Genomic DNA, 14,656 nt, shown 5'->3' with positions numbered 1-14,656 from the left:
AGCTCAGGAGGATAGAAGAGCCACTACACTATTTAAAGAGCAGGGGAATTTTCTTGGTGTCCTTGGAAACATTTTACCTTAACAAACATCATTTTATAGTGGATTAACTAGTCATATGTGTGTGCAAACTGGCTGCTGTATTTATCTTCATTATAACAATGACAAACTTTGGAAGTAATTCATTGCTGTACAACAGTTGAGAGATATCCTGAGGATGTGAAAGGCACTAGATAAATATAAGCTCATTTTTACTTTAACTCATTCGAGTGATCACAGTATAGCATGCCCCTGCTTTGTCAGTTTGACACTTAAAGTTTAAAGGTCATTGCTGACAATACAGTAGTCACATTTGAGATGAACAAGATGATCAAGTTGTTTCAAAAGGTTAATATTCACATGTATACACTTAATATCATATTGTTCTGCTCATCATGCTTTTCAAGGAAATGTTGATGGATAATAGGTAATACTGACAAATGTAGTATGGTCTGAAATGAACAGGATTACATCAGGTGATTAGAAGACAGATGGAACTCCAGTAAAATGTATGTATTTAATTTGTGGTTCCATTTAAAATTAAAATAGGAGTACTTTAAAGGAGGATACATGGTGATGTAGTAGTAATGTCACTGGTCCAATAATCCAGAAACACAGGATAACACTTGAACTTGATTAATAAATTTGAAATATAAAGCTTATTTCAGTATTGGTAAACATGATAACACGATCCATTGCCATAATGGCCCATCTTATTCACTAATGTGCTCGTAAAATCGCCTAACAAGCTACTCAGTTCAAAGGCAATTAGGGATGGGCAACAAAATGCTGGCTGGGCCAGACATCCACATCACACAACGGAAGAAAAAACAAACTTCTGTAACAGATCGTGCTTCCTTAGAAAATGGTGGATTTGAAAATCACCGCTCTTTCAAGTCCTAGGATTACTGTCTGACCAACACTAATAATTTGAAATATAACTGTGATCTAAAAGGTATTCTAATTTATTAATCATTCCTGGCTTTTAAGCACTGCAAAGTTAGTATATTTTAGGAAATCGCTAAGCTGAAAGAGACTTGATTTCTCTTCATACATACTCAAGAAATTAGGCAGGTGATAGTCACAATGGGCAATGATGTAGATTCAAAAGTCATGAATCAATTTACACAATTTTGAAAAGAATTAATCAATTACAAAATTGATAGTAAATGGGTGCTGAATGGAAACTTGAGATCTCAAAAGTTACTTCAAAACTTCTACCAGCAAAACAAAACATTTTTACAAAAAATTATATTTTACTTTACAATAGTCAGTATTCCTAATTCCACCAATAACACATCTTAATTATAAAAGGATTTTTTAACCCTCAATTTAGTGTTAACTATACTTAGTGGCACATTACATACTTGGAACAAGTACTGAATATATTAAGTGTTTTTAGTCCTTTTATTGTTTAGATGTGGTGTGAGCAAACCTGGAAATAAAACCAAATTTTATTAGTGACAGATTATTTAAACAGCAGCCAAAGTTTATTTGGTCGTCACTGCATATATACAGAGAAACATTCCATGTGTAATTTTCTGTTTAAAAATGTATCTTGTACTATGCAAGAAGGGTAGACTATGCAATAGTCAGAATTTCACTGAATTCAACTGCACCAAGACATGAAATTTTTTTAATAAGAACACTCATGATACATTTTAGGCGAGACAGCCCCAAAACATATCCTCAAACCTTTACAATTCCTTCTATGTGCAATTAAAAAGAAATTAAATGATCAAAATTTCTATAAAATAATGTACATAAAATGGTGCTTGCACACATTAGGGATGTAATATAACATGACAAAATAAATCACAAAAAGTACAAAACAATGCACAAAACAGAAGAATAATCATTTAAATGCATCACAGTTACCTAATGCATAACCACACAAACTGGTTACACATCAAGAAAAGCTATGATTCATTCAAGACAAATCCCAGATGAATTTTAAAAAAGGTCACAGTAGTTGTCACATGGCAGCAATCAATAGAGTATTTCAATTTTCTTGACCTGCAGTATTTCACAGCATAGTTAAATACTTTTCTTCAACAGACCTTGATATTCCTGGTCAGAATAAGGACTGAAACCATGGAATTGCAACTAAAATGTGGCATTATTCAGAAATGTTTAAAGTATCACAGCCAATAGTGAATAGGCATTCGTCCTTTATCTATAATTTAGTATTATACAAATTTTAATTGTTTAAGCACAACTTGGCTTTTAGCAATTTAATTTAAAATTTGATGATTAGTTTAGCCAACAAAATAGTTTTCAGCAGTTTAACTTTGTGTAGGATAGAAGCTATTTGAATAACATGATAAAATGGCAATATAACTTTTCATGGATTTAGAATTACTTATGTTGAATCCAAACATCCTTTGAACATACATTCCAACACAATACAACATTAAGTGACTGCTGAGTAAATCTGTACAATACATCTCTTCCTCTACCACCCCACTTTTCTGTACCTAACTTATCACAGTAGATTCTAATTCCATCACTAAAAGAATCTTGGTCTTCAGAATGGATTTGCAATAGTCTGGTGGTACAAACAATTCTGACATACAGCCAGGTTGCCTTATCACTAACATGAAATTTGTATAAGGTGTGCTACTCTGCTACAGAGCATATGTGGTGACAAAGATTCATTATTTCATTGTACTGATCATCTCATCTTGTAATCCAGTGAAATCATTTTTGATGGGTAAACTGCATCAGAATACACTTGCCAGAACCATACATGAAGGGAATGGGTTAGGAAAATAGGGAAAGTCAATGATCATTTTTTGTGAAGCAATATTTTAAGCTATATTTTGTGCTTAAGTTAGTTGAAACTTTGCGTTTTCTTCCAACAAGGTACAATTTGTACACATGCAACTCCTTCAAACTTGATTTAAGTATTACTGTGTTTTTAAATTTCAAATCTCCAAGACTAAGTGCTGGAGAAACTCAACAGATCTGGCAGCATCTGCAGAGGGAGAGAAACAGTTAATGTTTTGAGTGTAATATGACTCATTTTCTGAAGTGGGAACTTCAGGGTTCTGAAGAATCATATTAGACATATTAACTCTGCTTCTCTGTCCACAGATGCAGAGTTCCTCTAACAGCTTTTTAAAAATTTATCACAAATTTCCATGGTGACTATTCAAGAAAAGGAACAAATTATTGCAATGATTGATACGTACCATTTGCATTTGGAATAAAATATGCATGTTAAATTCAAATTGAACAAAGAGGGTGCTGATCTCAAGCTTGCATATTCACCTTTTCTTAGAACAGATGTACAAACTGGGCATACTATATTAATAATCTGAATAAGAAATGCTATGTATTGATATGGTTCCTGACATATTCTTTAACCATGTTACTGGCCAGCTTGCAGAATTGGTACAGACTTAATTTAAAATAAACAAAGTAGCTGAAAATAATGAAGAATGCTGGTTCAAATGTTGCAGTTAAATAATAACCTTCACTTTGTACATGGAGTTTTGAAGTCCTTGAAAGGTGAGCAGTCAAACAGAATTATGCCATTGGTCATCTACAAGAACCTTTAAACAAAACAGGATATTTTGAAGAGCACTCGAGTTTTGGAAATACTACAAAGGAAAATTAATTGGTTTCCTACAGAAAACTGATCTACACCACTGCCTACATTTCAAAATGTACTATATTTTCCCTTAGTAGATTAGGTCTGATATTCTAGGAGTGAAAAACAAAACAAAATAAAAATGCAGCAACTATTCCATTAGCTACTTTAATTTTATTTTAAATTGAGTGTGTTGTGAGATCCATACAAAATTCACTTAACTGGTTTGCTGGCCTCAAAAGAAACTAAACCAAGTACAATTATTTTTTTCAGTAGTTTCGACATACAACCTGTACAAGTTCATCAATAAGGATACTCTTTCTTTTTGAGAGAACAGAAAAAAAAATCACCAATACTAGAATGAAAATACTCAGCAAGTTAATCAACACGGAAAAGGGAACATTTCGGATGGAAGCTTTCATTAGAAATGATCATATCCAAAATGTTACCATTTTTCTCTTTCAGATGTTCAGTAACCTGCTGTCCATTTTCTGTTTTACTTTTTAAATGGTGTGACCACAAGCTTTGTTTACTTCATCCCTATATTTAAAACTTGCATGTTCGTACCCAGAATTCTCTTATCCTGATTAATTTTATTTTCGGAGTCCTGAATATACTGTGCAGTATTATAATATGCAGTTACTTACGTATCTATAGTGATTTGTTGTCCAACGGCTAGTCAAGGCGAATTTGTCACAAACAAAATGCCCAACAGCTTATTTACATTTATTCTAAAAGTGTTAAAAGTTTGATTGACTATGCAACAGCATGAACAAGAGTTTTTTTTTTAAACTAATGCCCGGTTTATCCTGGTGTGCATTATTGAAGAATTCACACCCTAGAATTCATTATTGCTTAAACAGACTCAAGAACCTAGCAATGTGACAGTTCAGGTGTAAAATTTCTTTTTGTTTAATAACTAAATCCCTTTAAGCCTTAACGTAGAACTTAAATGACTTAATTTTAGTATCCAGAATGACGACTTCCATTTTTTATGTAAATGTTAACACTACTTTTGACACCAAACAATGAGAAACTTTTCCTTTCAGAGGAAGAGAAAATTACAAGAAAAAAACAACACAAAAGTTGCCAGTTTGGCAATCCAGTTTCAGGTATTTCAAAACACAAAGTTTTTGTATTTACAGAAAATAAGGCAGCTGGTTACAATTCCTAAAGTTCACGGTTGGGAAGCAAAAATATATACTTTATTCTCAATAGCAGGCAGTACAAAGTGAATCTGAAGTATTGTGTACTACGTGATCACTGCCTGATATGGAAATAAAACCAAGATTCAAACGCTACAATTTGGTGTTTTCTTCAGGTCACAAATAAATTCATACGCTGGAAAAAAATAAAGCTCATTTCAGCCACAGCATTTATAGCTGTGCATTTTGTCTACAGTGATTCCCTCGAAGCAAGGGCTCAAATATAAACAATAAGACAGTTTATCTGGCCATTGGGCAGCTGGTTTAAACCAGACATGAAAAAGGCACTGGATTCATCACTGTGCCCATTCATCCATATATGCTGGAATTCTTTAAAATACACTTTTCATTTTTTAAGTAAACAATTAGATTATATGACAAATCATGGCTAAGAAATACTGGCAACTGAATAGTGGTGGGTTCATCCTTCTGTCTTAATGTGGTAGGCTTAGACCAAATATCCTGAGTGTCTAAAATCCAAGATGGCAGGCAACAGCCTTGAAACAGGTATAAAATTCAGTCAGCTTTGATTTCCATGCTTTACAGTGCATTTTCAACAAGGGACTTTGCAGCTCAAGGCTATTTAACACATAGAAGACCACCAACATTTGCCATAAAGTCTTTAAGGCTTTTTAAAAAGGCCATTCTCTGTTTGCGGTCCAGTGTAGGGGGAGTGCTGCTTCCAGTAAGACTGTTGAAGGCATCTGCTAATCGTTGATATATAACTGGATCCTGCTGGCTTGATAGTAGAGTTTCAACTAATTCTGAATATTCAGCCTATTGAAACAATACATGGAATGAAAGATCAATTTCCATGAAAAAGCAAACTAGAAAATATAGGCTGCAGAATCTGAAATGAATTCATTTGTAAGAAAGGTAAGGAACAGAAGAGGAGTTTAAGCAATTTACCTGATGCAGACATACTAATGTGTAGAAGGCTTCACCTGCAGCATCAGTGAGTTCTGCATTGTGCTTCTGCAATACCAGCATGTCAAAGACGAGCTGTAATGACAAACTCTACAGAATGAAAATACATTCCAACACAAGAAGATAATTGAGTTAAGTTCAGTGCATTAGTATGCTGTGAAGGAAAAAGTGCAGCACCCAACCCAGCAAGCTACGAGGCACTTGTCCCTGTTTTTTAATATACCACCACAAATCATATTAATCTTGGCTTTAGAAATGAAAGGAGGAAAGATTAGATAGATAAGTCAGATAATTCTAATAGTGCACAATTCAGATCAGATCTGAAACGCAAAGGCAATAGACAGATACTTCCATCCTCTTCCCATCTTCAAACAGGAAGATGTGTTATGGACCCAGATGAGACCACCAAATTTATATTACAGCCTGGATAGAGACCAGTAATGTTTTTGTTTAGACAAAATGTGATCTCAGCTACTTACTAAGAGAATAAAGCCACAAATTTCCACAGTTTGAATTAACAAAATAAATTCATAAAATTAGAATAGCAAAACTATATATACTACGTACTTGAACATCCAGTATTAACATGGAATAAATAAGGCTAACTCACTCAGAATCATAGAATCCCTACAGAGCACAAAGAGGCCACTTGGCCCTTCGAGTCTGCACCGACCCTCCAAACAGTATCCCACCTAGCCCCCCACTGTATCCCATAACCTGACATCTACTCTGCCTAATCCAGTTATCCTAAACATCCCTGAATACTATGGGTAATTTCAACATGGCCAATCCACCTATCTTGCACATCTGTGGGAGGAAACCGGAGAACCTGGAGAAAACCCACACAGACACGAGGAGAACGTGCAACCTCCATACAGACAGTCACCCGAGGCTGGAATTGAACCTGGATCCCTGGTGCTATGAGGCAGCAGTGTTAACCTCTGTGCTGCCCAGTCGTCAACTGCGGTCAACCATTATACAAGATACATCAAATAGCAAATGTAGTAAAGACAGATCCCAAAGATTTCTCAGAATCCTCCAGATGTTGGTTACTCCGGTTAGCAGGTTACATTAAAATTATATGAGTGGTTCTATTTCTTCACTTCTGAAGATCTGACTTTGAAACGCTGTGAAAAGCTCCTCTGTCACAAATGCCTCCGAGATTGGTCACATCTGGCAATTCACTTCTCTTTCCCAAGACTGTGCTGCACTGGATTCTGGAGACTGCACTCCAGCATCTATTCACAGGCACAATTCCAGCCTTTCTTTAGACAGCTAGCTTCACCAAACTGGTATTATCCTGGGTTTTCCTGAGCTCCAACATTTCTCAGCCACATCAAGCAACCATTGCTCCTGGGCTTCCTTTACTTCCATTCTCAGGTACACTGAATTTTTAATGGCTCACTAGCGTCTTTTGGGCCCCCACAGCTTGAGACAGCTCTAAAGACTTAATAAAACACTGAATAAAAACCGAAAGAACTGCAGATGCTGTAAATCAGGAACAAAAACAGAAGTTGTTGGAAAAGCTCAGCAGGCCTGGCAGCATCTGTGAAGAAAGAAATCAGAGTTAACATTTCGGGTCTAGTGATCCTTCCTCAGACCCTTCTGAGAAAGGGTCACCGGACCGGAAACATTAACTCTTGATTTTTTTCTTCACAGATGCTAATAAAACACTTAGTTGTACTTTCTGGCTCCCAGGACTTCTGAGCCCCAAGTGCATAGAGCCTGCAGCAGCTGCACCCATTTCAAATGGAGCTTCTTTTCCTTGCTGCCGACCACCTAACTCACCATTAGCCTAAAGATAGCCAGCCATTTTCTGTTTTAATTGCCCATACTCCCTGAACAAGTTAGACCATAGCCACACAAAATGTGGTCAAAAGTATTAGTTGATGGCATTTCACCAATGTAAACTGTACCTTAAGGAAATGTCTGGTTGCAGCAAAAAGTGGTGATTCAGCCTCTTGGGCCTTGGCACATGTTTCAGCCAATGGTGTGAGGGCTTCTAAACATAGTTGGGAAACCTCAGATGTCATTCTAAAGGAAATCGTTAAGGAAAGACACAGAACGCCCACACAAATGCTCATGCACAAAGTTTAAAGAAAACAGGATTTGAGAGAACAATTCAGTTGGGATCTATTCTATAAATGAACAAAATGTATTAGAAATAAGTCATAAAGTGTCAAAATTGCAATAACAAAGATATACAAATTGATTTCCGGAGTTTAGAGGATTATAGAATAAATTCTGCTCATATCTATTCAATACTAAAAGGAATCCACAATGTCAATCAAGAAGCCAAATAACCATCACCTAGTTTCTATTGTCCTATTAAAAAGAACAGCAGTTTCACAGAAATTCAGTAAATTACTGAAGATTAAAGGTTAAATGTCAAAGACACTGCAGAAGTATGCAACGCTTTCTATATTTATCCCAAAATGAAGACTGGACCTTAGCAATAATATGAGCAAAATTACTAATGGTTACTTATGGAGTATTAAATGTGCAACTCCTCTTTTAGTTTCTGGAGAGAAAAGTCTGAGATTGTTCATACACAACACAAATTCATCATTCCAAGATACAAACCAAACATTTGATGTCAGTGTTATAATTCCCATAAATCAGATATTCCAATGACAGTAAAAGGATACGAAGTCATCCCCAATTCCAAAGAGTACATAAGACTTTTAAAAAGTTCTTCAGGAAGTTGCGGTATTTTCTCAGGAAATATCTCACAGATGAAGGTGATTAATTTGTAATACTGGTTACACAATGATGGGAACTAGTATGACAAAAAACATTTTTGAAAATATGCATCTAATTTAATACACATCCAATAAATTTGGCAAAAAGACACGACATACACCCAGAAGTGTAATTGCCAATTATATCCATCTCCAAATGTCCGTACAATTTCATGACCTGGTGATTTTAAATTCTGCAATTACTCAAACAAGGCATATAGTTCTATTGATTTATTTTGTTCTGCACTCTGACAAGTCAAGTCACTAATAACAACCTTGTTCCTGTTTCTGGTGATAGGAAGTAGAAAAGGAATCGCTTTTCTTTATTTTTCACTTGTTTGGCATGTTTAAAAAAACACTTTACCTTTAGCAAGTCTTGTGACATAAGTGGCAGTACAATATTCACTCCATAAAGGACTACATCAGCAGCTGACACTGATCTGTTTCCAGGCTGTCCAGGTTCTTGGCCACGGAATACTTCATCTATACAGGAAATAGTTTACACGAGCGCTTATTAAGTGATCAACAGTAACTGGAGTACATGATGCATTAGTAGGCTGGATGAGGCATCATAAGCTTGCATGTAACATTTCAGTTCTAAAAAGCTGGAAGAATACTGTTTGCTATCATTTTGTACAGTGACATGACTTGCTTAAAGACTGAAATAAACTTTACAGAATTTGTGTTGTTATTCATCGATCAATTACAAAGCAAACTTAGTTCAACTTCTCTATTACCCCTTTTCTTTGAAAAAAAGGCTGATTTGATATTTCAAGGAAAAATGTCAGTTTAACAAAGATCATAATTACTTCTCAGGTCTGATCAAAAAACCAAAAACATTTCTCCATCTAATTTATCCAAGTGTTAAAGTTTACATGCGTCCTGCCATTCCAACATTAACTGCACTGGAGAATTACAGCAAAACACGATATCACTTGGAGAAGCAAAAAATAAGAATCAATGCCCTGCAGGCTCACAATAGCTTCGTGAATTGTGCATGACAAGCTGCAACAGTGTGAATCAAAGGGGGAGTGGGTGGCTCTGTTCCCAATCTACCATCTGTTAATCTAAAATTAGTTCTAATACCGTGGCAACAGGAGACTGGCAACAATTTATTTTCTCCGCTTTTCCCCAAGTGGCACAGCAGGCGGGAGTAACTTGAGCGATGGTGAACCCAAATTCAGATCCTACTATTTAGTACCACAGCATTTTGGTGCTTTAATGCTTTGCACCAGTTCTTACTACACTAAGTGCTATATTCTGTGTTAATTTCAGTCCTAATAAACACAGCGGTTCATTGTAGTATGAATCAAGGTGCCCCAGAATACAAATGCATCAAAGGGATAAATTTAGTACTGTTAGTGAGCTTTTTCATAACTTTACAGTGTCAACAGCTGTCATAATTTACATGTGATATACATTAGTTAGAAATTCTTTGTATGCTGTCACGACTTAACTGTGAAGTGTACTGATAATTGTGCCCCACTGTCACATAAGGCATCATCATAAAAGGCACAAAATCCCATTTAGACCACCAAGATGACCAATTTGCCTGATGAATTGCTATACCATTAACAGAAAGTAACTTCATTTATTGGAACACACCTAATTTTAACAAATGGCAGAGAAAGGAAAGGATTCCAGATATGTGACTTAAACGATGCCCCTTTAAAAGCTCCAAATTGACACACATACTCATGATTAAGGCAAACAAAATTGCTTGATACACATTACGGGTGGAAAAATAAAGATAGAGGAAACAAATTTCCAAAGCTCAAGGGTGGGTTAAATTATCTCTCAGTTGTTTCTGATTTCTGGGACAGGTGGGATGGGGGCTGGGATGGGGGGTGGCGTGGGGGGAGGTGGTGGTGGTGGTGGGGAAGAGACGGGGAGAGGACGGGGAGAGAGGGGAGGGGATGGGGGCGGTGAAGAGAGGGGGAGGGGACGGTGGGGGGGTGAAGAAGAGAGAGAGGACGAGGGGGATCGGGAGCGGGGGAAAGAAGGAGAGAGGACGAGGGGGATGGGGAGGGAGGGAAAGGAGTAGGCAGTCAAATGGGATAGTATGCCAGGGAAGGAGATGCCATATAGATGATGGGAGCTATAAGTAGTTGAAAATGGCTGGGCTGTGCTGATAGCAACCCATTTCATGACAGGACTGGGATTGTGAAGATACACTGTAGGTAATAGATAAGGAAGGTGGTGTTCATGCTCTGAAACCAAAATTCGATGCTGAGTCCTGAAGGCTATAAAGGTACCTAAGCACAAGACAAGTTGTTGTTCCTTCAGCTTGTGTTGAGCTTTGCTGGAACACTGCAGTAGGCCTGAGACAGAGACGTTGGCATGGGAACACGCAAGGTCACGGTTATTTTACAACAAAACATAGGTATTGTGCAAAGTGGTCATCCAATGTACAGGGGAGCGCATCGTGAGCAATGAATACAATTAGTATTCATTGTACTGAATAAAATGCAGGAACAACGCTGCTTGACTTAAAGGGGTGTCCGGGGCCTCAGATGATGAGGAGGGAGGAAGTGAATGGAAGTAAAACAGTCAAAGTATTGACTCACAGCTCTGAAAAGCAGCATTGTCTCGTACAGCTAAAAATATGATCACCTAATTGTTCCAAGTTGAAAACTTCTCCTGGTACTTCAGCTACACAGAAGCCCAACTTCCATTCCAGTTTATAGTCCAAAAAAGGAAAAACGTGTGGTTCCTTACAACGTGAAAAATCTCCAATAATGCACAAATCATATTGTACAATGGTATTGTTAACTGACATCACCGTACACAACAGTTAATGCATACCTGTGTCACTGAAGTCTATAAACTCCTTTGATAGGAGATTAGTCAGAAGTTCCATAATGAGCAACAAGTCTTGATACTGTTCTTCTTCCGCTGCCACATCAGTCCTTTTCCTGCCTAAGCTGTTCTTAGAGTAAACTTGTAGTAGTGTCAGACAAGCTTCATACAACTTCATGGCTTTTGACTGAAAATTAAAACATAATGTTAGACTTTTGGAATGCTTATAAAACTTAATGTAAACCTGCATTCCAAATAAGCACTGGACTTTGCTCCCTGTTGTAAGAGAAACTCATGGCAATGAAGTTGATAAATCTATAGAGATAAGCAGGTGAGTCCACATTGTCACAAACATACATAACTTTTGTGCAATTACTTATATTTGTATTTTAAAATGTGAAATGTGTGTAAAATATTCCAACACTTTAGGCAATTACAAATAAAGGCTTATCCCATTTTTTTGGATATGATGCAGTGTAATTTGTAGTGATTGTTAACAAAAGAAAACTCATTTATCTAACAACTTTTACATTCTCAGGTCACTGCAAAATGTTTTGCAGTAACTGCCAATGAATAACTTGAATGATGTCACTATTCTGTAGATAAGTGAAACAGTACAGCAAGATTCCACAAATGAGGTAGGTGAACAGACTGTTTTGGTATTGGTTACGATTTCCATTTAATCAGGACACCAGGGAAGTTCCCCTACTGCTAATTAAAAAGTATCAGTGGATCTATTATGTGCATGCTTGGAAAAATGACACCTGATATTGCAACATATCTTTTAACAGTGCAACAGAGCATTAGTGATGATAAAACTCCAAGTTTGAAATTTGAACCTAGAACCTCCTGATCCAGCAACAAGAGTGATGCAACTTCACACTTTTTGTAGCGAAGAACTACTGAACTAAAGGAAAGAAATTTTGGCAAAATTAAAGCATTTCTGCTTATTAGAAAACAAAACATGTAATACTTTTCAAGCGAAGACAATTTTAACATTAATTTCTTCCTATGAATTCTTACATTCAATTATGTTTATTTTTCATCAGTTTTTGCAGGCGATTAGCCAGTACATGCAAAAAGCAGACAAAGCCAGAGCTTATTTTCCCCTCTTAATTCATTCAAGCGATGTCAAAAGCACTGGCATCCACTTGTCCTTGAACTGCTGTAGTCCATAAAGCATAGGTACACTTGCAGTGCTGTCATGGATTTCCAGTATCTTAACCAGTGACAGTGAAGGATGGGATGTGCTTGGAAGAGAATTTGCTGATGGTGGTGTTCCCACATGTGTTCTTCTCATTTTTCTAGGCACTAGGTTTGAAAACATCATTGTCACATCCTGCAAATCTTTTAACCTTGTCCTCTGTCACCAAACAATTTCTAACCCAAACCAAAAGATTACCTTCAGTTATTTTATTCATACAGGGACGTGGGTTTTACTACCTAGCCCAGCATTTATTTCCATCCCTAGTTGCTGTTTAGAAAGTGAGCAATGCCTGTGACTGCGCAGTTGCATTTGCTCCTGCTTCTCAAAGACACTGCCCCGCATGGACCTCAGATGAAAATAAATTCAGAGGGAACATCAGTGGGAGCTGCTTCTTGAACTGCAGAGTCCATATGGATACACCCATACTGTTAGGGAGTGAGTTCTAGGATTTTGACCTACTAACAGTGAAGGAACAGCAATATATTTCTAAAGGGTCAATGGATTCAAAATGTTAATGCTGCTTCCTCTCCACAGGTAGACTTGCTGAATTACTCCAGCAATTTCTGTTTGTTTCAAATCTTCTGTACATCCTCAGTACTTTGTTTCATTTAATATATGTCCAAGTCAGGATAGTGAACTTTCAGGCAGTGATGTTCCCATGTATCTGCTACTCTATCTTTCTAGATGGCAACATTCATGTACTCCAATTTTGGCAAATAATTTCTTCAGTGAAACCTTACTAAATGCCCTTGGGCAGATAAAATCCATAGAACCTTCCTTGTCCACTTTCTTTGTAACCTCAGAAACATTAAACAAGATGGTGTCTGACCAATAAGAAAATTTCTGCCGTATTCTCAGTATAGTTTAACCTATATGTTTTAATGAGTTAATTCACATTCTGCCAAGTCAAGTTGCAAAGAAACTGGGCAAATTTCAGCAGTTGCTTCTATGGATTCACTGGGTATCTGGAGGATGGAAGAATATCTCCTTATTTGTCTCTGCAGATTGCATGAAGAAGTCCCTATCTGTTTTTGGGATAGCCACTTCTTTGCTTGATCAACTCCACTGGATTGGTTTTAACAACACTCTGACACATTTGCATTTAAAAAATATCACTTCAGGGATTAGTGCTGAATATATTCAATATTAAAAACCAACTGAAGCATTCACGTGTAGGCTTGTCTTGCGATCTTCACAAGTAGAGAAGAGATCTTTGTCCTTTTGAGAATCTTGAGGTCTTTGTGCAAGAAGATGATTTCTCATTTGAATACATTTAGCTTGCAAGTATTCAAGATTCGACTGGGATGTGATACTTTCCCTAACAAATAAGGTGTTAATTTATTAGGGATATACAAGGTGTAGAGCTGCATGAACACAGCAGGCCAAGCAGCATCAGAGGAGCAGGAAGGCTGACGTTTCGGGCCTAGACCCTTCTTCAGAAATGGGGAAGGGGAAGGGGGTTCTGAAATAAATAGGGAGAGAGGGGGAGGCGGATAGAAGATGGATAGAGGAGAAGATAGGTGGAGAGGAGACAGACAGGCCAAAGAGGCGGGGATGGAGCCAGTAAAGGTGAGTGTGGGTGGGGAGGTAGGGAGGAGATAGGTCAGTCCAGGGAGGATGGACAGGTCAAGAGGGCGGATGAGATAGTAGGTAGGAAATGGGGGTGGGACTTGAGGTGGGAGGAGGGGATAGGTGGGAGGAAGGACAGGTTAGGGAGGCGGGCACGAGCTGGGCTGGTTTTGGGATGCGGTAGGGGGAAGGGAGATTTTGAAGCTTGTGAAGTCCACATTGATACCATTGGGCTGCAGGGTTCCCAAGTGGAATATGAGTTGCTGTTCCTGCAACCTTCGGGCGGCATCGTTGTGGCACTGCAGGAGGCCCAGGATGGACATGTCGTCTGAGGAATGGGAGGGGGAGTTGAAATGGTTTGCGACTGGGAGGTGCAGTTGTTTAGTGCAAACCGAGCGTAGGTGTTCTGCAAAGCGGTCCCCAAGCCTCCGCTTGATTTCCCCAATGTAGAGGAGGCCACAACGGGAACAGCGGATGCAGTATACCACATTAGCAGATGTGCAGGTGAACATCTGCTTGATGTGGAAAGTCTTCTTGGGGCCCGGGATGGGGGTGAGGGGGGAGGTGTAGGGGCAGG

At 37.8% G+C, this 14,656-nt stretch overlaps 1 protein-coding gene across 2 annotated transcripts in view; it reads right to left on the bottom strand.

Annotated features, from left to right (window-relative positions):
* Window positions 1-1,504: 1,504 nt before the first annotated feature.
* xpo4 (exportin 4) overlaps window positions 1,505-14,656 on the bottom strand; it is a 121,451-nt gene continuing 108,299 nt past the window's right edge. For both annotated transcript variants that reach the window (XM_048597559.1, XM_048597560.1), the window contains exons 18-23: window positions 11,310-11,490; window positions 8,869-8,987; window positions 8,412-8,542; window positions 7,680-7,797; window positions 5,746-5,838; window positions 1,505-5,613 (exon numbers count right to left, since the gene is read on the bottom strand). In XM_048597559.1, the coding sequence (XP_048453516.1) occupies window positions 5,416-5,613; window positions 5,746-5,838; window positions 7,680-7,797; window positions 8,412-8,542; window positions 8,869-8,987; window positions 11,310-11,490 (840 nt within the window). In that variant the 3' untranslated portion in view covers window positions 1,505-5,415. The remainder of the gene's footprint in view (window positions 5,614-5,745; window positions 5,839-7,679; window positions 7,798-8,411; window positions 8,543-8,868; window positions 8,988-11,309; window positions 11,491-14,656) is intronic.

Source organism: Rhincodon typus, chromosome 6 (genome assembly GCF_021869965.1).
Source record: "Rhincodon typus isolate 14 chromosome 6, sRhiTyp1.1, whole genome shotgun sequence".
Classification (NCBI taxonomy): Eukaryota; Metazoa; Chordata; class Chondrichthyes; order Orectolobiformes; family Rhincodontidae; genus Rhincodon; species Rhincodon typus.
The sequence above is the reverse complement of the archived record's forward strand: the minus strand, read 5'-3'. Positions and strand labels throughout refer to the sequence as shown.